At 44.3% G+C, this 24,551-nt stretch overlaps 2 protein-coding genes across 2 annotated transcripts; both read right to left on the reverse strand.

Annotated features, from left to right (window-relative positions):
• Positions 1-215: 215 nt before the first annotated feature.
• On the reverse strand, positions 216-14,226 carry LOC118418126 (skin secretory protein xP2-like). Its single transcript, XM_035823958.1, has 4 exons — positions 13,364-14,226; positions 11,747-11,762; positions 5,536-5,661; positions 216-428 (listed from the first exon to the last, which is right to left on the reverse strand). Exons 1-4 carry the CDS (start codon positions 14,224-14,226, stop codon positions 216-218), a joined length of 1,218 nt encoding a protein of 405 aa, XP_035679851.1.
• Positions 14,227-21,806: 7,580 nt separating this feature from the next.
• Positions 21,807-22,568, reverse strand: LOC118418127 (activating signal cointegrator 1 complex subunit 2 homolog). The gene has a single exon (XM_035823959.1). The coding sequence runs from the start codon at positions 22,566-22,568 to the stop codon at positions 21,807-21,809; it is 762 nt and encodes a 253-aa protein (XP_035679852.1).
• Positions 22,569-24,551: the final 1,983 nt, after the last annotated feature.

Raw genomic sequence — 24,551 nt, forward strand, 5'->3', positions numbered from 1 at the left:
TATAATAATGCCTATTGTCTGCTGGCCAAGTACCTTTCTTCACTATAACAACTGATGCCCCAAACCCAACATGGCCGCCGCAGAACATGACCGTTCCATTTGGAAAGTACCTGTCGAAGAACCTTTCACTGAAGCTGTCCCCATCTTGCCAGTGCACGTGGGCCTTGAAACCTTATCCTTTCAGTTCATGCCAGATTAGTTCAAACCCATAGCCTTCAGCTGCCTTGGCTGTGCCTTCGAACAGCGAGATGTCTGAGGTGGACAGCAGCTGTAAGGGCATTCTTTTTGTAGTCCACAGCAAGAACTTTAGTGCTCTTGCTGTAATACCCCCTTGTGTGGTACAGCCCGTCCCCGGAAGTCACTGCTTTCTTCCAGCTGCCAACCACAGATGGATCCATCTCTTTCATGTCCGAGCGGGCCTTTTGGATCTGGGTGTTGAGAATATCGTGGATGTGTGGATAGACAAAAAATGTAGTGTATATACACTTAAATATATAGGACTGATGTGGGTCCAGTAAACCCCTATTACTGAACAAAGTTTGTGGTACATTGTAATACTGCAGTATGTTTTCCAGATAATATTGAAATATGTAAAAGCTGTAACTAAAATAAACTCTATAAAATTATGCATCTATCTTTTGATATCATGTAACTGTACACACCTGATGAATCGAATATCCAACTGATTCTCCATATTCAATGAAGACTGATTTTGCCATAGTCTTCCACACTTCCAATGACCTTTTGGCCAGATCCTGTGATGGAGAACTGCTTGTAGATGTTGTTGGCTCATCTGGTGGGGATGCTAATTACTCTAAAGAATTGGAGGCATCGTCACCCATGAGACTCTTCTGGCATCCCCTAGTGCAACCAAATAATAAGAAATAAATAATCATAACGATAATTTGGGGGAGGGGTGAACTTTCAACTCCTCACCAAGCTAAGTAAACAAAGCTTTCATCACGCCCGATTGGTACGGACACCTTCTTTGGAAACATACACAATAAACAACAGTCTGACCTCTACAATGTGTGATGACTTTCAAGAGGAAGAGGATTTTCTCCGAACGCATTTCTTTGAACACCTCGGTATAATTAGTCTGTATACAAAATTCAAATACAGAACGCCAAATGTACCGGAATTTACTAGTACCAATAACGTCCTTGATAGTACACATTCAAAGTCCGAAATTACGGTATGCACATCGTCAACAAAAATAGTACAAGCACATAGAATATTCAGAAAAAACCTACGCCTACGTAAAAATCCACGCAATTTCAAGCGTGCGAAACACGTTACACTGTACTTGGGGGGAGGGCGAAACTCACGTCAGCCAAAAGACGATGTCTTTCTGAATAAATCGTTTACAAATACTTAGTTTAAAGTCTGGGCAGAGCTAGGGTAGCCATAATGTTTGGCTACCCCGGCTTTGAAATGTTCTACTGAAGTGGCTTCTGCCAGGTGTTTAGGCAGGCTGTTACCACTCTATAACTGTGCGAGGGAAGTAGCTTGACCTGTGTGTTTTGCATGGTAAGGTGTACCAAGTTGTACCTCTTCAGCAGAGCCTCCTTGACCATTTGGTACACCCGGGCTTTGTGCTCCGGCAGCCTCGAGTACATATTCCGATATTTTTTGTAAACTAGAGAATATATAACAAACACATCAGTTGTATATATACAACCAGGCTCTTCATCATACAGTACTTCAATATCTATTTCATACATAAAACTCCAGGCGCCACAAACTAAGCCCAACTTCGTCTTTAGTCCACTTAATGTTTACCATAGAACCAGTTTGGAAATACATATTATGACAAATACGTGTACTGTCTTCCATTATTTATTGTGCTTGTGCTAATACGACCGGATTAATTAGATTTATTGACAGCACTGACGTGCCCTTATCCCTTTTCAGAATCTCATTCTTCTAAGTCATCTAATATATTTGGCAGATTATCCAAACTGACCTCTCCATCCAGTAAGCTTCAATGATGGACTTCTCGTTCATTTTGCATGCAGCTGCACTTTTGCTACGGTTTTTTTCTGACAGTACATTTTCATTCTGAGTTGAAGTAAACTCTTCCATCTTGTTCTTCTTTGCCGTCATCACCGGCCCTCCTTGACGTGTGTTCTACTTAATTGTCATCACCGGTCCTCCCTGACGTGTGTTCTTATTTGCCGTTAATTGATGTCTGAAACGAGAAAAGTGCGGTTCTTAGTGCGATTCTCCTCAGTGCGAATCGGAGTAATAGTGTCCTTAACTGCCGTCATCATCACTTCTGAGGCACTGTGGAATTGGCAGGCTCCATGTACTTGCAGGTCGTTTATAGTGTCCTTCCAGTTTCTATACGACCGCTTCACTAGAACGGTGGGTTGAAGGGGTGGGAAATGAAACACAGGAGAGGCAGTACAGACCATCCTGTTCTGTAGAGTATGCCACGAACTTAAATGTCTGCAACCATTTCCACTGCCAGTACCTGTTCATGACACCATCCTTCCTGCGCTTAGCTTTGCACACATTAGGAGGGAACTTAAATCCAGGTGGAGGGCACCTTTCCTGGATAAGCCGGTGTTTTGTGACATCATAGAAAAGGGGAGATATATGAATTTACCTGTGTCTGAGACTGCCCATACTCTGTGTTATTACGCCCTGTCGCCACACGGAAGTTTTGAATTGCCAAACCATACTAGTTGATCTGTTCTTTACTGATGCACAAAGTTGGGATTTCTTAAGTGAGCGCACATTCAAACAGGAAATTTTCTGCCGACATGGACTGCTACTCGCCTCTTTGCAGTTTTTCACGCACACAAGGGACAGGCATCTCATCTGTAGTACCTTTGATGCCTTTTTCCAAGAGCTGCATACTCTTGTGGTGGTCAGCGCAGTTTTTGGCTACCCGCTGTGCTCCCTCCAACCTAAAGCCCATTTACTCTGCAAGTGCTGAGAACCAAACTTCCCAGTTGAAATCTCACTCTTGGACATGTTGAAATTGAAGCTGAACCAACTTTTCGATTAAACTGTTTTTCTACCGGCTGGTGTGGCACACTTGTTGATGCCTCTGAAACACTTGGAGCCTCGCACTATCAGGGTGTTCTGCCTGAAAAATCCTCCTTATTGCTCCAGCGAAGGGAACCAATGACACCTTATTCGATCTCCGACCTTACTGTCCATCTTCTGTCATTACCTTGTGGCAGAACAATCTTAGTGGCAAGGATCTTGGACAATCTTCCATGACAAGACATCTGAAATACACATGGCTATTTTAAGAATGCCATGAGTTTGCAATTGTTCAGCAATTTTACAATGAACGTGTTTACGTATCAAAGTACAAAACTATTTATTTTAGATGCACAAAGACTATGTATGCAGACAGGTCTTTCGAGATCAATATGTATATGATTGTAGATAATCTGTCGTAGATTCTCAATAAGATTCTCTGTACATGTTATGTTTATTTTCTATAGTCTGCTGAAGATGGTACAAGTTATATGAAAACAATAACGTAAACTTCCTCTTCAAATTCACAAATGGAGGTGCAGCAAATATCATAGCTATGCATCTTTAGAAAGAATACTATGGAAAGTGGCTGTTAGCAAGCCAATACCTCCGCCTTTCCTCCTGCAGTGCTCTCGTTTTCTCCCCTTTACTTTAAATCAATTTTGACTAAAAGCTATATTCTCTTTTTGCCCCGCCAAAAAGTGTTTCACAATGCATGAATTTTTGCCGACACCAGGAGAATAAAGATGTGGTCTTTAGACGGGATCAGGTTTGGCAGGCACAACAGTTAATTCCTCCAACGAGAAACCAGTCAAATAAGTATAGCAGTCTGAGTCACCCCAGAGAAACAGTTAAACAAATGACGTCACAGGTTATTTGGGGGTAATTCCCATGAGCATACACAGCATGTCGATCGTGTACTGGGCAAGTACATCCAGATATCATGACATAGTTAAACGTCAGAAAATACGAACAAAATTGGTTTCATGTTAAAGTTCACAAATCTAATCACCATACAGCTAAGAGGCCAAAGAAGTCCGGCATGTTACGGGGAGATGTCGATCGCCAGATTGGTTCGGCTAGAATCACCTGTAGAACAGAATGGATGGAAGAAATTTGGCGTGCCAATGCTACTGAATCGCGTGCTATGGTCTCTGGAGCCCACTGGCGTCTACAGATATCGTTGTGCCCTAGCTCTACGTAAACAATGTGAGGACTCGTTTGCTGCAGGAAAGGAAGCACGCTAGCGTAGTATCTTGGGATAGTGCAGCCCGGCACGCCATGATACTAAATGTCTACGTTGGAAACCCAAAAATTAGGACAAAATGCTCGCCCGGAGGCTGTCGTAGTACGACGCCGAACAAATGACTTCAGTCAGGATACGAAAGAGTGTCCGGTAATAATGGCAATGTTCGTAGTTGGAAGTATCCACGAAAGGACAAGTAACAAGATGCAACAATATGGCGGCTCATCGCGGAGTTGAGGTCGGTCACCAGTACTGATGAAAAGTTCGGCGTTGACGGGGTGTTCGCCTCGGTGAGCTGATGACAGGTCAAGTTCAGGAAATCAACAGCCTGGGAGTGCGTTGTCCAAGCACTGCCGTCGGTTTTGTACGAATGAGTTCAGGAGAAGTCCGGCTTGTGACCGCGCAAAGTATGTCTTATGTCGTTGCCGAACACTGACACATGACTAAGTCCTGTATTTTCATACTGACACTATAACATACTGACACATTCCGGACCTACCCTTCGTATACACCTCTTTGAAGGTAATCCAAGGTGGTTGCTGTTTGGGATGTTACAGAAGCAGCAGGGCGTAGCTGAACGGCCCTGCAACCATCGCCAACTTTGAATGTTAAGGGTAACATATCACTTCTGCTTACGCTCAATATCCCTACCTCCGGTATTTTGTTTTACAACCAGTAACTCCTGTGGTGTCGTGCAGTTTTGTTGTTTACCTCTGCTGCATGCTTTCTAGCCATTGTCTTTTAGCAGAGAGTTGCTTCCTGCAGGATTGCCGAGAAAACAAAATAATACTATAATCGCGTCCTTGACTATTATGTATGATTGTTATGTTAGAAATAGAAAGTTTCTTGTAGATCTCAGATATTACCACTGGCATAAATATCCTCTTTCGTCTCCCTGCTCATACTGTTCCATCCTTGTGTGATTCTCTCATGATCAGCAGACTGCTTCTTGATACCTTCAAGCATCTGAGTGATGCAAGAGTTTACTACATGTCTGTCAGACATTGTGTTTCCTAACGAAAGAAACATTTCATGCATCAATGCTGTCTTCTCTTTCTCTGAAGACGACAGCAGCATTGCGCTCCTCAATTTAAGATTTCAGTCTTAGCACAATGCTACCCAAGCATTATCAGCAGGACCAGGAACAGCATAAAAAGTGTAATGCTCTTGAAACTAAGTTGTTCTATCCATTCTTTTGGACTTGGCCAACAATGAATCCTCCTGTACCACATGCTTCTCTCATTTATTTGGCGAAGCACTGTCGTTTTTCAGGTTTGTTGTCTTTGACGTACCTGACTAGTGATCCCAACTGCTCCCAGTTGCTGACATGTCACTTCATCCGCCATGATGTATGTCGCATTGCAAGCACAGTTGGCGAGGTGCTCCTTCAGTGCCACATCTCCTGCATCCACCCTCAGCTGAAGCAATGCATGGAATGGAAATTACATTTATTTTATAATGTGCCGTGCTATCGTCTCGATGTCCGCGAAGGGCGAATCCCTGCCACACACTTTGAGGCACTTGATCACAGACAGCAGAAATGCCCGGTTCTTCTCTGCTCGATCGTTCGACTGGGATGACATGGATAGGTCGAATTGACATACAGGATTCAGCATAGTAAATGTCATAAATATTTGATAGTATGCATAGTATGATAAGTATCTACTCGCCATTATAATGAAACATAGTTGTAATTTTCTGTTCCTGAACATGACATCTGTATCTCTCGACAGCAATTTTGCAGGTCTTGTACACTCAAAATTCACAAAACGCTCAAATGTTGTAAGCAGAGGTATTTGCAGAAGTCCTTATTTGTAGAGTCCAGTTTCGTGCGTTTGTTCAATCATCTTTCATCATCACTGAAATCATTGTCCGTTCTATTCCGTCATCAGATTTTCTGTACTAGTAATGGCCCAAATATGGTACATTGGCGGGAATAGGATAGACGTCCCTTACCAATTTGGTGACACAGTCTGGCATCAGCTCACGTTTTGCGCTAGTAATGCTATGGGCCCTCATTCTTTCCAGTTTTCTTGCGAGGTACGGCTCATCCTTCCACCCGCCACTGTTCTTGATTTGCCCCTAGAACCTTCTTGTACTTTGTTCTGCAAATGGAAGCACTGGCCCGACGGGGTTTGTGCTTGTGCAGCATAGCACCCTTCTGGCCGATCCGGCTGGCAGGCACCGCCGCAGGAAACAGTCAGGACATTCCGGGTGCTGTGTTGTGGTACTAGTAGACGGGCCTGCTGGCTCCGGGTCTTGTTCTCCTTGTTCGTCTGACCTCGTATTTGTTTTCTTTCCCTTGGATAATTTTGCACAGATGCCATGGAAAAGGAGAAAAACACCAGACTCTAGTTTATAAGATTTTGAAGTTTTTTATAAGAACACTTGGTATCCCTTGTACCATTCTTATTGAAAAAAAAAAGGTGACACCTCACCTTCATAAATCTGTGTGCGTCAGTAAAAGTTGCTTCAATGAACGAATGTAGGGTCTCACGCACAATCTCATTGCTGTAGAACTCGGCAGTCATGTTTTGGGGGAAAACCAGCACGTTGGTTGCAACGCGTTGAGAAATCCCAGCCCACACGTTTAGCTTGTATGGGTGTTTGTGACGAGACTTGAGTTTTTATGGAGTACTTATGGTCCACACGTTTTCTGAAGCATACCCTGCTGTGAGAATCCATCCAACAAGGTGTCTCAACTGTCAATATCACATCTTCGAACTGATCCATTGGCTGCGAGAACAGCTCGGGCAAATTCCAGTTTGGGGCTGGTTAACTTCCCTCACAGCCTGGCTGTACCGGGGCGGAAGGAAAGCCATCCCAAGTTTCGGCGCAAGTGCTTGATTGTTGAAATGGAAATTTCGTCTCTAGTTCTTTCCCGGATTATTGCTTGCATTTCACACCCAGTCCAAGATCGTGAAGCCGATGGTCCGGCTTCAACATGTCCTTGAACAGCTTGATTGTTGCTGCCTCTCTCCTGTCCTTCAAGGACGGAAAGTTTGGGACCTTTCGGTCGGGCACAGAAAGTCTGATGTACCCGTTCTTCACGAGGCGAGGTTTCCACTTTTTGTGAGCTCTATCAATACATTCTTCAGCAAAACCACATTGTTTGCTTACTCACAACCTGTCCATATTCTTGACTGCAGCTAAGAAGTTGACGAATCGTGAAGCTCTGTGGCGAAACTAACATCGATATCAAGGATGTCGGAGTAGCGGATGATGATCTCTTGCACATGTCTTGGGTTTTCGACAATGTTGATGTTGTCAACGCTCTCGCCGACAGCTGTTTTTTAGCGTCTAGATGGAACTGCAATATCGCCGTCAAGATATCAGGAAAATCTCTCCCGAAAGGTCCGGACCATTCGTCCGATAGCTTACCGATAGCTTAGCAGTTGTCCCCGACAGCTTCGCGCGCGTGTAGATCCGTCCCGACTTGGGAGGGCTCATTAGCATATAACGCCATTTGGAAAATCGCGCTATATGTTTATAACTGCAAGCGTCATGGGTGTCCGGCCCCCTACGTTCTAGATCCCTCCCGACACCTCTACAGATATCGGTAAAAACTGTGTGTAGATTGGGCCTCAGTCCTGAGTTGCCTTGCTCATTGACTTGGCTGTTACTTGATAATTATATTTATAGCTGCTTGGTAGCTGTCTAAACCATAACCCTTGTGCCCCCTCCAGTGCATTCGGTCCACGAAGAAGTTTTGGAAGAAGCGAGGATCCTTGTTTAAGCAGTGATAATGTTACTGACATGTGTTGTCGTAATGATGATGGGTGGGGCAGTGGAAAAACGGGTTTTCAAGATCCGAAACGGGTACTTTGGGGACTCTTGCAGCATAACTTCAAAGCCATAGCAAATAGCATGCTTACAGAATAGAATAAATACTCCTTGAGTTAAAGTTGGGTGTCCCCGGGATTCCTTCCGGCAATCCGAACTCCTCTTTTGTCCTAGTGTTTCTCTTATCCGCAGTGAAGTGTCCATCTCCATGGTATCGTGGTAGAGATGGGAAGAAGCTGTACGGGGGGAGTCTGGCTCTGTGGGTGTTTGATTGTCTGCAAGAGAGAACATGACGATATAAACATCAACACCCATGTGCTTACAAATGCCATTCATCACGACAACAGAGAACTGATGCAATCAATTCGAAACTGACTGTCCAGCCCTCAAAAACAATCCCATTATTCATTTCTACTTTTATGAAGCAGGCCTTTAGCTTACTGTTGCGGCTTTTTCCTCCGTTCGTGTTGGCGACAAGATCACTTATCTGAAAGTTCCTTAGATTTTCTCTTCCTCTTCGACAGAAGGTCCAGTCCTGTATTTGTACCTGAACAAGATCGTCTTAGTCAAAGGTAACGGCACACAGTAACACAACTCCTTGTTGCAAAATCAAGAGATGTGGTGCAAGTCTACGGGACTTCACATGACACACAAGGTACAAGATAGAACTAGAATTCAATATCCACATATTCCTTGTATTACAATGTCCTTCGTTGCCCAACATTGCTCAGGTTACAACAGGAGTCATCCTTATTCTATGAATAGTAGCTAACAAGACATGTGTCTCCACTTACACATCACAATTACCACTTTCTTTCTCTATATACATTCAGTAGTCACATGGTTGATTGGGACATTTTAAAATTAATTCAAAAGTGTTAATTGTAACGATGAGTATACGACTACAATAGACAACCAATGGTAACTCTTGACTTGTTCTAGTATTGAATTTTAATTATCAAAAGCATCACTGAACGCCAGAATTTCATAAGTTTCAGATTCATCAATTCTTTTGGTTGGAGAGAACCGTAAACTTACGCGATTTCTCTGTCTTCGGTTGTGTCTGGATGTTCCAGGGCAATTGTGGTGTTATTCAGGTCGGGCGTACTTGTTGAAGGCCCATGGGCAGCCATGAAGGCAACCTATCCAAACAAAAAACAAGGATCTAAATAATTACTTAATATGTACTAGCATTAGCAATAAGACTAATGTGGTAAATACATTAAAAAAATAATAAGTAAACGCAAAGCAGGATTCCCACTGACAGCAGGCGATAGATAACTCGATACTCATCAAATACTAATAAAATATTTATGATAAAATACTAAATCATATGCTGATACCAGTTTGCTGCGCCACTCGGTTTGGCCCAAATCATTCTCGAGTGTATCCACTATGGCAGCTGTAATGGACTCTGCATCCGCTTTGTGAATTGGCTTCAATCCCACAAATTTTGTTACAGGTCTAAAATCTTCAAGGACTTGAATATAGACAATTTCTTTGTGAATATTGTGCAAACGTTGTGTTGACATTTGATGGATCGTCAGCGTACATGGCATCTGCTTGAACAGCTGCGAGAGCCTGCAATTGGCTTATGACATAACATTGGTTCCTCTGGTTTTGGATACACTATAGGATGACAGAAGTGTGTTTTAGCCTCAGTGTGCTGTTTTCCAAAGAAACCAATCCACATTTTGAATACGCCAAAAGCAGTCACTAAAGTATACTTTATTATCCGCATTTAGTCTTATGCCTCATTTTGGCATATGAAGGGATTTTAAGCGCATGCTGTTAATGTTGCTGAAATGCACAGTGTTCACATGTATGGACACGTTTGTAATTCAACAAAACCCACCACGATGCCAGGGCATTGTCTCCTTTTTTCCTGGTTTGTCGGCTGTTGGTCAGATGCAGCAAGGATATAGTCATGATCAGGATGTACTGCAGGTGGTACAGTTGCCTTCCGCAGTTGCCTTCCGACAAAATAGGCCGTCTGCACCGCTTTGGCCTCTTTGAAGTACCGTTGCTCTTTTGAAAACATCCAGTGCAAAAACATATTCTTATGGGTGGGACTCTTAGGCACTACAACCTCTTTTAGGATGTTCAGTCTTGTCAGTATGCGTATGAATTTCTGACATAATTTCACATTGCAACCTGAGTTTTGTCCAAGTCCGAACTCTGGAGCTGATCCAGCTTGTGCTTTTTTACTTTTTGTAAGTAAGGATGATGTGGCACTGTGGCGAATAGCTGAGAGACACCTGACCATGGCAGTACAATTTCTCTCGCCACCGTTGTGATTTGCCGGTTGTCACATGTCTCATTCCAATCGTACCCAGTGGTGTCTTCTGCAAAAGCTTTCTCCTACACAGTTCAGTTTCACAGAAGTTTATCATGTCCCATAGTCTTCAAGAGCATGGCTCTTACACTGTAAGTCTTCAATTTCCCCAATCCTCTTGATGTGTTTGGCTTTGTCCCCAGGCTTGAAAAACAGAGAATGGACTTGGCCGGCCTTCCATCTCGTCTTGCACGGCCCGACTCCTAAAAGGAAGTCTGGAATTGAGGACGGACACCCCAGGTCGACCAGAAACCTTGCTTCAGATTTGTCAATACCTACCTCTGCAGTCTTAGTTGCTATCAAAATGTCTTTTATAACCCTCTGCCAATCACCACTTGAACCCCAGTCTCCCCCAATAGGTAGTACAAGTCTTTCACCTTCTTCCCCAGTCTGGCAGTAAATGATACCAGACTGTTCTTTGTTCTCGTGAACAATCTGTCAAATTTGATCGTGGCATAGTTCCTTTGACCAGATACTCTATTCTTTCTGTCAATAGATTCGCAGAAAATATGGTATTCGCCCATCTTTAATTGTCAATGATGAATTGTTTTGTGGGGTGTTTGGATAACTGAAGATAAAGTGGGCCTAAACTCATTACCCATATGAGCCATGCAGTGGGCCTCGTCCACCACGACCATCTACAAAAGACCACTTTCTTTGAGTCCTACCACACAGTCCCACACCATTGGCTTGTTTATAAGACTTTCGCTTGTTGTGATGACAAGCTTTTTTTTCGGAGTGTGGCTGTTAAGGCTATGCAGGGATGGTGGTGTTGAGGCTTGCCTCTGCAGTGAGATGAGACAAGAAGACGGCTGGTATACTCTTCTCTTCGTATCTCCTCCGCAGGTTTGCTCCAAGAGCGATCAAGGCCTTTTAGGGGATGATCACCACGGTTACACCTTTCCTTAGGAGGGCTGGCAATGTGAAGCAGAGTGTCTTCCCACCACCTGTTGGCATTACGAGAAAGGTGTTTTTACCGATGTATATTGAATTGACGATGTCTTTCTGTCCTGGGCGGAAAGAAGGCATAATCTTGAACACCTTCCTGACGCACTCCTCTAAAGGATCGTCCATTCCATCTTCTGTTTCTTCAATTTCTCCAATTTGTAGAGAGGCGACATTGTTGTCGGTAGCATTGTTCACAAAAGTGGGTTTGCAAACAATGGCAGGGGACCTCTTGTCGCCGTGCAAATCTAAAACATACCAATATGGTAGTGCACCCCCTTGTTTTTGCCTTGGACACTGACAGTGTACGGTGGCTGCCCACTAATGTAGGAGTGAAGGAAGGATCCAGCGTGGAGAATTACACCTGCCTTTTTTGCTGCTTGTTTTGGTCGCTGTAATTTTTACTGTCAACGCCACGCTTGTCACTGCAAACTCCTCACCTGCTTGCTCACTTCCCTGGAAGAGTAATTAAAATTACAAACAACATAAGTACAATGTGCTATCTTTTGTGCCATAGTTCTTTAAACAACAAGAAATGGACACAGTAAATATTACACCCATTAAATGTTATATTTCACATTTCACAATACCCATTGATAACTTCATGTCGTCTTTCGGCGGTGTTGTGTGTAAGGATAGTGATGATAAGTTTGGGTATGACTTTAGTAAGACTTGTGAGGTAGGGCGATTACGCAGAGGACGGACTTAAAGGACACGGCTTCGTCTCTGCTCAGTTGAATGCATAATTGGTTGAATAAATTTTGAAGCTTTATACATAAGGTACAAAAGGCTCTGGACATTCGTCTCGTACAAACTGTTTCAGCTATAGGTCAATATACATTGTATACTAAGTATAACTTACCTGTAGGCTTCACTTCTTTGCCTGCACTTGTACTATACTTTGGCTTGTAGCCTCAGTACAGTGCTGGGCCTCAGGGATTTTCATGCAAATACACATAGACGTGGGATGCTTTAACAAATGCTGAGGTTGGACAATGTTGTGCCCAATTTCAGCTAGTGCTCAATTTATCTAATGATCTGCCTCTCTAACGGGTGGTTTGTCATCAGAGTTGTGAAGCATCAATATGCCAGCCTGATATGCGGAGTAGGCGGTTGTTACCTTTATCATAAGCTATCAAAATTTGCAATGAGTTCAGCATTGGTATTATCTGCTTGAGACGGGCGTGCATTTTCGTCGGTCGTTTGAGCAGATTTCGCCTAAATGGCAAGAGATGAGTCTACTCATTCCAGCCCACAGTCGATAGTTTTTGTTTTTCTCCAAATCGTACCCAAAGAGAGATTGGGAGTACCATCATTATGATGATGGTGAATTGTTACCACAAAAGAAATGTTTCATTACATCGTATTTATTTACACCATGCCTTTTTTTTACAAGGAAACAACTAAAACGGAAAAGTGTGAAAACAGCAATTTGAACTTTTTTGTACCTATAGAATTTTTTTCGATACTTTGTAATGAAGTCAAAGCAAAAACCTTACTAGTAATAATAGTCCCCAGGGAGGCTGCCGGTATGCTACATCTGGGCACAGTGTAATGTGATGGCACATACAAATACGGTGGCATATATAGTGCCATGTGGAGGTCAGTTACAGTCATCACCCTTGTTGGACCTATCATTCACATAGGGATTTCCCTGATAAGAAGGAATTTTCCTGATTGACTCAAAAATTATTGCTGTAAATCCAAGATCTTGAACTCAGTTTGCCAATAGGTTGTACCGGTATAATCATCAAACCACATATTGATAGTAAAAATGATACGTCATTTTTCTTACAATCTACGAGTGGCCTAGCTAAGTACGTGTTATTATATACTCACAATGACGTTTGTCATTTGTAGAAGCCTGGTTTTATCAATTACCAAATTACTATCTGTAAAATACAAGTAATAACGATGATGTCCTTGGACATGTGCTTAAGAAAACAAGAAGATGTTTAAAGAATAAGCTTTCCCTTTGGGGAGACTTGTTCATAATATTTTTTTTTACAAAACTGTTAACAGAAATTTTAAACAGATACTTTTTGTAAAACACCTACCAAAGATCCATCACATGTTCACCCTCGGCTCTTGCCAGCTGGCGAGCAGCTCGTGCTCGTGCATGGTCGGGAGCTGGAGCTCGTGCATGGCCGGGAGCTGGAGCTGGTGCAGAGCCTGGAGCTGGAGCTCGTGCAGGGCCGGGAGCTGGAGCTCGTGCAGGGCCGGGAGCTGGAGCTGGTGCAGGGCCGGGAGCTGGAGCTCGTGCAGGGCCTGGAGCTGGTGCAGGGCCTGGAGCTGGTGCAGGGCCTGGAGCTGGAGCTCGTGCAGGGCCTGGAGCTGAAGCTCGTGCAGAGCCTGGAGCTGGAGCTGGTGCAGGGCCTGAAGCTGGAGCTGGTGCAGGGCCTGGAGCTGGAGCTCGTGCAGGGCCGGGAGCTGGAGCTGGTGCAGGGCCGGGAGCTGGAGCTGGTGCAGGGCCTGGAGCTGGTGCAGGGCCGGGAGCTGGAGCTCGTGCAGGGCCTGGAGCTGGTGCAGGGCCTGGAGCTGGTGCAGGGCCTGGAGCTGGAGCTCGTGCAGGGCCTGGAGCTGAAGCTCGTGCAGAGCCTGAAGCTGGAGCTGGTGCAGGGCCTGAAGCTGGAGCTGGTGCAGGGCCTGGAGCTGGAGCTCGTGCAGGGCCGGGAGCTGGAGCTGGTGCAGGGCCGGGAGCTGGAGCTGGTGCAGGGCCTGGAGCTGGTGCAGGGCCTGGAGCTGGTGTGGAGCTGGGGCTCGTGCTGGGCCTGGAGCTGGTGCAGGGCCTGGAGCTGGAACTGGTGCAGGGCCTGGAGCTGGAGCTCGTGCAGGGCCTGGAGCTGGAGCTCGTGCATGGCCGGGAGCTGGAGCTTGTGCATGGCCGGGAGCTGGAGCTCGTGCATGGGTCACCTATCATACCTCCATTAGTGGAAAAACAAGAGCAGTTCCTTAGTCTCGTACCTTCGCCAAGTAATTGTCTATAACAATGCAAAATGATATTCAATGTAGTTTCTACTATAATAATCTATTTTGAATGTATGATCTTCACTCTCCAAACCACATATCTCATCACACTACCGCCGTGCCCATTTCTGTCACGGCGTATTGGAGCCTGAAGCCCATTAAACAAAATGTCAACAGAGTTAACAGAGCCGCCATCATTTCCCTGGCCACATGAATGTTAACCTCATTCCGACCGAACTCATCCAGGGTGGGATTTTCCTTCGCCCCACAGCGGTGTCCCTGCCGGGAGAAGTGCTGCTCCAGGGGATCCTGGTTGAACTTGTCGCTCAGGATACATCTCACACCTTATTCCTGGAGAAGCACCTTCGTGAGAGTGCTGAAAGATGCAACTGCAAGAAAGAAGAATGAAGTTCATTAGACCACTTATACATTTCTTGTGGTGTCCTACTTTACATAATTTGGTGAGAGGCTTAAGTTAAAAGGGTCTCAGTCCTTCCATGTTCGGCTTCTTAGGACCATAGTATCTGGACGGGAATATCTTCGATAATCTGTTCTTTCATTTCCTCCTTTCCTATGCGGCGAAAGGTTTGCCTGTTGGCATCATCTCTACCATGCTTATCCACAAATGTAAGCAGCATTGCGAGAGAGTGTGTGTGGATAGAAGCCCATTCTGTGATGAAATCTGTGCATCGAAATTGTCAGAGACACACTGAACAAGATTGTCTTCAGCGTTGACGAGTCCTCTTAACGACGAATTGCTTACAGCTGCTGCTGCTGCCGATGCTTTGAACCTAAGAACTTCATCATAGCTGCAACATGCAAGGAATTCATGAAACTGTTCGATCAACCCTTTCCTGTTTAAGACAACACCGAGTGCAATCTGGAGGGTTGTGAATCTACCACTTATGACATTAGTGACAATGTTTCCGATGAGAGCGGCTGGTAAGGTGTGGTCCAACTTTGTAGAAAGCTTTGATAGCAAAGTGGACCTGACACATTCAGTGGCAATGTCCATATCAACTCTGGCATGATAGTTCTTGTCATCAACTGATGGGTCCTTAACATCGCGGACAATCTGGCGAGCAACCTTTTCCAGTCCAATCTCAACATCATCTTCATCGGCACTAGTCTGAACAGACTTGATGCTTTACTTCAAAAGACGAGAAGACTAGCAACACCTGTGCCACTTAGCATAAGAAGATCCGAACCGAAGTGTTCTAACAACTTGGAGACTAAGGTTCGGCTGCTAATGTTTCTTTCGCCATTGGACTTGTATAGATCGCACAATTCGATGGAATTCCACACTCGTGATGCTTCTGCTCTCACTGCTTTGACTGTCGCATCAAAAGCAACATCCACCTGTTGTCGACTTCTTCTAGATGCCGCTGAACTGCACGAGGTGTACAAAACTTCTCGTAACAGTCTTTGTGGTACCTACCATCTGCTGCATGCAGATCACTCACTGCCCCAGCCAAACGTGTCTGTACCTCGCGTCCCCAGTTGTCATGGCGAGATCTACAGACATCTAGAAGGGTTTGCTTAAAAGTCTTTCTCCCCTCACCACGGTCCGCTGTCCTACAAAGAACAACCCTACGCCAACGACTTGGATGTTTAGTATCAATGTCAAGGCACCCCTCGCCGCAGAAAAGGCAATGTTTGAGGAAGTTGAAAGTTGTCGATTCCCACCGACGTAAACGTTTTACTTCAGATGTGTCTCCCTTCCCTTCCGAATGTGCTTAACATTCAGGCAATCGAAGAACCGGTCCACCATTAAGACGAACTTCCTTGTAGACATTGTATCGTGCCGTCCTTGCATAGCTAATGCATTGGCAACTGATTGGCTGAGGACCTAAGACAAATGCACACAACAAAACGATCCGATGTCAAATGATAGCAGTAAAAAGTAATGGTTTACTTCCAGCCTTATAAATTCCATCGGAAAGAAGTCAACATAAATTTTCGTTATTACTGAGCTCAGAAAAGTAAACACTCACCTTTACATAAAGACTAGTGCATAAACAGTATCAAATCAGACCTGTGCAGCTAGCTTGACCCTCATCCTGGTTGACGGTGTCAGGTAGATGTGGTCCGCTGCCAGGTCCGGCAACGTCCTCAACCCCATTGCATGCCGGTTTGGTCCCAGATCCCACTCATATAGCTGTTGGATGTGGCGCCAGCTGATGTCTTGGCCATTGTACTATAAAATCATGATATACGTTGTATGGTGTAACTGACTAGTTTTGTTGTGTGCCCAGAGTTCTCCATGTTGTTTCTTGCTGTCTTAATCAAGTGTGGGGCATCGCAGAAGAATATCTTCTCCCACTCCGTGGCGGGGTTCCACGTCCAATAAACCACTGCTTATCATTACCATTGATACGGTAGAATCTGCATTTGGATAGCATATGAGGAATTAAAACACCACCAGACAATACATCAAGGAGTGCCTCCGCTCAAGAATAAAGCTTGACTTTGTACGTCTGAACGAAACAACGTTTATGTCTCTGTGGTGCTCAGTGCAGTGGGCGAGGGTCGACGGGGGAAAACTGCGACTTCGCTTTTAATCCCCTGCTTCCCTGTAGTCGTATCAGTCTACTGGTATGAACTGTCTGTCTTGTACGTTTCGTATGTCTTTTTTTATTTGGATGTGTCAAGTTGGCAGGAGTGGGTTGGTGGGAGCTCGGCGGACAAGTAACCTGTTGTGGGTAGCTTGACACATCCCTTTTTCTTTCCTTCTTCTCTTGTATGTTCCTTGAAATGATGAAAAAAAAATGAAAACAGTGAAAAAACGTCTTGTCTCTTTTGTCTAGTTTTCTTTCTTTTTTGATTTTGTTATACCCCCATTAAAAACGGGCATGAAATAATAATGCATTGAATGTAACCGTTCGATGGAGCTGTACAAAAAGACTGATGTATGATGTACCTAAGACTGTTAATTAAGTCATTGCTACCTCACTCAAGAGTCAAAACACAACAAAAATATTACAAGCAACTGTTTGCACCATTATGTGACATACCAGGAAAATATCAATTTTGACAAAGACAGACTTATTAGAAATGGAGAAAGCAGGCCTTCCTTTATTAATGATACTTTATTATGTGACAATCACAGTTACAATGGAATTTAAGGAAACAAACCTATTCGGAGTAGCTCCATCGCAGATGAATGCTCTGACGTGAAACCCAAGAGACATAAGTGTGCCTGTGGCGTCCCAGATGACATTATACAGCTGGTCACTTGTGAAATTGCAGCACTGGTAATAGGCAAACATGAACTCTAGGTTATTGAAGATCCCTCTCACCATACAAGCCAGCACGTGGGTTGCAAGTTCATGGTCGTTGTCATTGCTGGATGTATCTTGTAGTGCCCTACATCTCTTCTCGAAGCCTTTCAGTTCTTCATTAATGGAGCCAAGGTCAGTAAAACAATCAGTTTTTCCGTCGACTTTGAATACACAAGCTTGAACTTAATCTTCATCTCGTCCCAGATCAATGTTACATTCCTCTTCCATTCAGGAATCTCTTCGACTTCGCTCTGCCGGGTCAGTTCTGCTGGAATGTGTGCGTTGATGACTGGTGTTGCCCTTTCCCGGTGGTCATCATCAGCTGGTAGCCGATGTGCTTGTGCCATCGTTAGAAGTTTACATGTTCTCCATCAATAAAGGGTGATGACTTCTGAAAGACTTTCAAGGTTTAAAAATTGGTTTACAAAAACATGCCTGTTTTATATATCTCCTGTGAAAATACTTCTGCGTATGACATAACATTGGTTCTCCTGGTTTTTGATACCCAATAGGATGACAGAAGTGTGTTTTAGCCTCAGTGTGCTTTCTTCCAAAGAAACCCATCAACATGATAAATACGCCAAAAAGTAGTTACTTTAAATATGATACTATATTACGCCACCATAGGATCTGCTTTGAGATTAGTCTTATGCCTCATTCTGGCATATGAATATGAAGAGTTTTCAAGCGCTTGCTGTTAATGTTGCCATAGCTGAAATGCACCCAGTGTTCACATGTATGGACAAGTTTGTAATCCAACAAAACCCACCATGATGCCAGGGCCTTGCCTCCTTCATTCCCGGTTTGTCGGCTGTTGCCCAGAGGCACCAAGTGTGTAGTCATGATCAGGGTGTACTACAGGTGGTACAGGTTGCCTTCCGACAAAAGAGACCGTCTGCACTACTTTGGCCTCTTTGTAGTACCGTTTTGCTCTAGTAATAACATCCTGTGCAAAAACATATACCTCCGAGACAACAGGTGTTTTCCTCTTGGTCTGTTCTGCTGATGGAATCTCTAGTGGTGTGTCCATTACATGGTAGGAGCATATACTTCTTCACCTTCTTTCTCAGCATGCTTGGTAGCTAGGCTATAGGCCTCCTCCATTCCCTGTTTCCACTTCTTCACATACTCGGGATATGTTTGGACTGCATCAAACAAGAGATCTATATTATTAGGCAGTCTTGGGTGACGCCCGTAGAGTAGGAAGAATGGGGAGATTCCAGTACTCTCATTCTTCGTACAACTGTAGGAATGGACAAGATTGTTCAGTGAGTCTTTCCACCTTATGGTGATCAGGAAGTGAGCGTAACATGGCCAACAATGTCCTGTTAAATCGTTCAACTTGTCCATTTTCCTCCGGATGGCGGCGACGTTGTGGGGAGTTGAAGTGAGGTTGAGCTCGCTTGTTTACCTTCCTCTCAGATTCCGTGGCGAAAATGTCCTTCATTGCCGATCTCCAATTCTTGTGGAACCTGCGCAAACGCACCTCATCCACCGCGGCTTCAAATTCGTCAGCCTTCCTGTGCTTCTCCTTCCTTGCCGCAACCGCAAGATCCTCCACTAAGTGTAGAGCTGCTGCTGGGTCGAACAGACTATCTGGCCTGGCTGTCATGGCTCTAATGTCTCGCAGGAGCGCCCTCACACCCTGTTTCCCTTTCTCGTATCCATCAACTTTCGTCTGAAGGTCTTGGAACATCTTGAAAAGGTCATGCAAGGTCAGAATGTTCTATATACATGTTGCTTGTCAGTCGTTTATTGTCGTATGTGTATTTTAGCGTCCATATGTTGCCATCAGGATCAGGTCCATCAAGTTCCATGTTGAAGTCCTTGGCTTTGTCATCAGTAAGCAGCAACTGATGTTTTTGGGGGGTTCTTTTTATTAGGTCCGGTGCCACGAGAACCTACAAAGATGCAATGACGTTTGTCATTTGTAGTCAGACTGGCTTTATCAATCACCAACTTCTATCTGTAAAATACAATTGATAACAAGAAATAGCAATATGATGTCCTTGGACATGTGCTTAAGAAAACAAGTTGTTTATAATGATTTTTGTTCTACAAAACTAAAACAGAAATTATCAACAGATACAAACACCTACCAAAGTGACTGTCTACCTGAGCGCCTTATGTAAATTTATCTATCACAAGGGTGGGCTTTTGCACAACGTTCTTAGCCTTAGGGTTTTACAAAGTTTTTTTTTTTCAGGTGTTCTTATCTTTGCACCCAAAACTAATGCAATAAAATGCTTTTGCTACCGATACATTAATTATGGGCCGGTGTTCTATGAGAATCGGTCTTAAATCCATTGACTCAATGACCTGAACTGTCACTTCTGATTAACGTCTAGTTTTTCCACTTTTGAACTCAATTTCCTGTCACTGCGACAAGTCTGATCTTTGTTGTCATCGTCCCTCTCAATTTCTGCCCCTCTCCTGCGGTGTGTTCAAATAACTATGGCCAGACACCAATATAACATAAGTCAGATATACGGCCAGACACCAATATAATATAAGTCAGAAATGTGGCTTTACCGTAAGGCAGACAAGGTTGTCCAGAACCAACTAGAAAACATAGCATGTGTAAGATAGATTTCTTTCGTCAAAAGTCAGAATGTTACTATCATAATGATATGGCAAGCTGTCACTTTTACATCTCAATTCTGATGAAAATTCCCCCTTGGTCTGTACGTCAGGTATGGGCCATACTGGCCGGAGTTGGGGAGGGAAAAGACCCAGCGGTATTGGATGGTCAGGTATCGCCCTTGCATCCTCCCGTTTGGACCTACAAAGCAAGCTTAAACACACATCAAATAATGTTAAGAGTGTGTTTTCCTTGACTAGGGAGAATCGTGGCTAGCGCAGGGGCTAGGGTCATACTGGCCGAGGGCGGATTGTTACTCCCAGTGGCCAGGTCCATACTGCCCGGAGACGGATTGGTACTCACGGTGTCTAGGTTCATACTGGCCGGGGGCGGATTTGTACTCAGGGTGTCTAGGTCCATACTGGCCGGAGGCGGATTGGTATTTCCAGTGGCAGATGTGCTTCTTCCTGAGCTGCACAATCTGATAAGTTCATGAACATCGCGCTGCAAACCGCCTGTAGGGGACAACAATAAACCACATTATGCAACAGCTGAATATCTTAATCAAATTATATCCATATAAGTACGCAGCATGTAGGGGACAAGTTTCAACAGATTCAAGAGATTCCAGTAATACTGGAAATTATGAAATTTATCAAATATTTGTACACGCACAATTACTTCAATGTGCGCTTGCTATCAGAGTAACATGGTATGTATATCAATATCATATCAATTTCAAAATGCCTTTTAATGAGAACGCTTCTGTGCCTGGGTTTGAGCCGAAAGGACTGTATACTTGACTGGTGTAGTGGTGGATCGTGAAGCATGGACTATCGATAAATTTGGTCATAAAGCGGTGTTGTTACAAATCCAGACTTATACAACTGTCTATGTGATTACCAATTGGACATTCAATGACATGTACTACAGAGCAAGACAGCATGAAACAAGCAGAGGTTAGAAAGGGGATGGTTTTCTAAATATTGTAACAGTGGGGTTAAAGCACTGCCAAATTTGACTGGATGACGACGAAAACAGCACAAAATAGAAGCGTCGACAAAAACTCATAGCAACAAGTCACTTGAAAACTACCGGAGCCGAACCTCTGCCTGGGAGTAGCAAGATAACGTTAGCAACGAAAAATTTGGCATCATGCACAGACCGGGGTTAAACAATGTTGTTTCTGTCCAGTAAACCGCTGGAAGGACACCTTCATCGTGTGATATATTTCCAGTTGCTGGCCCCATTTATGCCGAATTTGAGTCACACAATATGATGTCTTTCATGGATAGTTTCACAACGTTTCTGCCTAACCAGGAATAGTAGTGTTGTATTATAACTATAGAAACGCTAGCTGTGGATAGATTGTTATATGACTTGGTATGATATCCTGGAACTTAAGTCAAGCTATTTCTTGGCTGAACTGGGAGGATTTGAGTTTGAATAAAGATACACAACTCACGATGGCTGTTCCATTTATTCATTATAAATGTGGCTGCTTCGTACAGATAGACTATTAGCGAGACAAGCTGCCGATATGTAGTAATCTACCTACTATTTACCTTTATAATCAGCATAGTCAGTGGCGACAATAACGGTGTACATGCATAATAAGAGCAGATTAGTCTTAGGTTCAATCAAATAGGTTGAAAAATGAATATGCAAGTTTCAGTACTGTCCGGGGTGCGGCAGACGGACAGATTGACGAATGTTTGGAACCATCCCCTGGAATTGCTGTCGGTCAGGCTGACGGATGTTTGGAACCATCCCCTGGTATTGCTGTCGGTTAGGCTGACGGACGTTTGGAACCATCCCCCGGTATTGCTGTCGGTCAGGCTGATGGATGTTTGGAACCATCCCCTGGTGGTGCTGTCGCGGGTCAGGCTGACGGATGTTTGGAACCATCCCCTGGAATTGCTGTCGGTCAGGCTGACGGGTGTTTGAAACTATCCCCTGGTGGTGCTGTCGCGGGTCAGGCTGAGGGATGTTTGGAACTATCCCCTGGTGGTGCTGTCGCGGGTCAGGCTGGCGGATGTTTGGAACTATCCCCTGGTGGTGCTGTCGCGGGTCAGGCTGACGGATGTTTGGAACCATCCCCTGGTATTGCTGTCTCGGGTCAGACTGGCGGATGTTTGGAACTATCCCCTGGTGGTGCTGTCGCGGGTCAGGCTGGCGGATGTTTGGAACCATCCCCTGGTATTGCTGTCTCGGGTCAGGCTGGCGGATGTTTGGAACTATCCCCTGGTGGTGCTGTCGCGGGTCAGGCTGGCGGATGTTTGGAACTATCTCCTGGTGGTGCTGTCGCGGGTCAGGCTGGGGGATGTTTGGAACCATCCCCTGGTATTGCTGTCTCGGGTCAGGCTGGCGGATGTTTGGAACTATCCCCTGGTGGTGCTGTCGCGGGTCAGGCTGACGGATGTTTGGAACCATCTCTTGGTGTGGCCCAGTCTGCTGCCTTGGATAGGGATGGTGTCGTTCCGATTGAACTCGATGATACTGGAAATAACTGAAATTTATGGATATTTGTGCTTGCCATTAGAGTAACATGGTTCACTATGTATTTGATGACATTGAGCGTCAACAATATCATATCAATTTCAAAGTGCGCTTTAAATGACAACGCTTCTGTGCCTGGGATTGAGCCGAAAGGGCTGTCCACTTGAGTGGTGTAGTGGTGGATCGTGAAGCATGGACTATCGATGAATTTTGTCATAAAGCCGTGTGGTGTTACAAATCCAGACTTTGATAATTGTCTTTTTGATAAGCATTTGGACATTCAATGACATGTACTACAGAGCAAGACAGCATAAAACCTACCGTAGTTACCGTCCGTGGCGAGGTTGTGGCCAGAGCAAACCTCTCTTCCCAGGAGGGCCTCTATTGTACAGAAACAAGCAGTTAAATCGTAGTTTAACAAAGCAAGTTCCAGAGTCAGCTGAGCTCTCCTACATGTATATACAATTCCTTTATAGTGTATCCTCGATTGAATTCGATAATTGATGTATAAATTTACATAAAGTTAAACCATATATCAAGCAGTCAAATTGCTACATACAATGTATTTTGGGATGAAATACAATAACCTAAATCTAGATCATGGGTTATTGGGTTCGACTCCTATAATTGTAGAAGTTACCGCACTTATACTTTTTTTCTGTATGTATGTATGATGTTTGTTACAAATGATTTTGCTTGATTTGCTCATGGATCTGTTGCACAGAATAAAAGTAATCCAATTATCACGCAAGATTTTTGACATCTTGACAACTTTTGCCAAGACTTTAGACGATTGACATCATTGTTACCCTTGTTGTGTTGACATGTGATGCATCGTCAGCATACATGGCATCTGCTCGAACAGCAGCAAGAGTCTGCAATTGGCTTATGACATAACATTGGTTCCCCTGGATTTGAATACCCTATAGGATGACAGAAGTGTGTTTAGCCTCTGTGATGTATTCCACGTGATAGATACGCCAAAAAGCAGTTACGTCAGCATCTTTAATATGATACTATATTATACCACCATAGGATCTGCTTGGAAATTAGTCTTGTGCCTCATTCTGGTATATGAAGTGATTTTTTAAGCGATTGCTGCTAATGTTGCAGTAGCTGAATCCCGCCCAGTGTTCAAATGCATGAACGCGTTTGTAATTCAACAGTCGTAACGTTAGTCCATTACATGGTAGCATCATATTCCCATGGAGGATTTTGGACGTCTCTCTTCCACATCCAGGGCTGACTTTGTCGGCCGGAATACTGTGACGGTGGCCCATTTTCTTGACCACAGTAAGACTTGAGCTTGCCAGGGCTTCCACGATGGGTCAGGTTCCTCACTAGGACACAATCTCCCTCTTCAAGGCCCGAGCCATACACATTTCTGTCATAATGATGATATATAGAACTTAATTGCACGACAATTGTACATGATACAATGTATGGCAACAACTATTACACAAAGTACAAAATAGAGGTATATAGAATAATACTTCTTCCCCTTTTCACCTGCTTTCTCGGCATGCTTTGTTGCTAGGCTATAGGCCTCCTCCATTCCCTGTTTCCGCTTCTTCACATACTCGGGATATGTCTGGACTGCATCATGTGGATCTCTTGAACTCCAAACAAGAAATCTACAGGCAGTCTTGGGTGACGCCCTTAGAGTAGGAAGAACGGGGAGAATCCATTACTCTCATTCTTTGTGCAATTGTAGGAATGGACAGCTTTGTTCAGTGAGCCTTTCCACCTTGACTTCTGATCACCAGGAAGTCAGCGTAACATGGCGAACAATGTCCTGTTGAATCGTTCAACGTGTCCATTTTCCTCCCGATGGTAGGGCGTAGTTCTGGAATGCGCATCAGGTAGTCCCTTTGCCAGGTACGAAGCCATACAGCTCAAAGCGAAGGCATATCCGCG

This window comes from Branchiostoma floridae, chromosome 6 (assembly GCF_000003815.2).
Source record: "Branchiostoma floridae strain S238N-H82 chromosome 6, Bfl_VNyyK, whole genome shotgun sequence".
Lineage (NCBI taxonomy): Eukaryota > Metazoa > Chordata > Leptocardii > Amphioxiformes > Branchiostomatidae > Branchiostoma > Branchiostoma floridae.

Bases quoted from the DNA above. Each gene is read 5' to 3' on its own strand.
- LOC118418127 (XM_035823959.1), bottom strand. From the start codon at position 22,568: ATGGTTCCAAACATCCGTCAGCCTGACCCGCGACAGCACCACCAGGGG.
- LOC118418126 (XM_035823958.1), bottom strand. From the start codon at position 14,226: ATGATAGGTGACCCATGCACGAGCTCCAGCTCCCGGCCATGCACAAGC. The intron at 429-5,535 runs GTACGTCAAAGA...CTCAACACCCAG, and splicing joins CAGTTGGGATCACTAGTCAG to ATCCAAAAGGCCCGCTCGGA.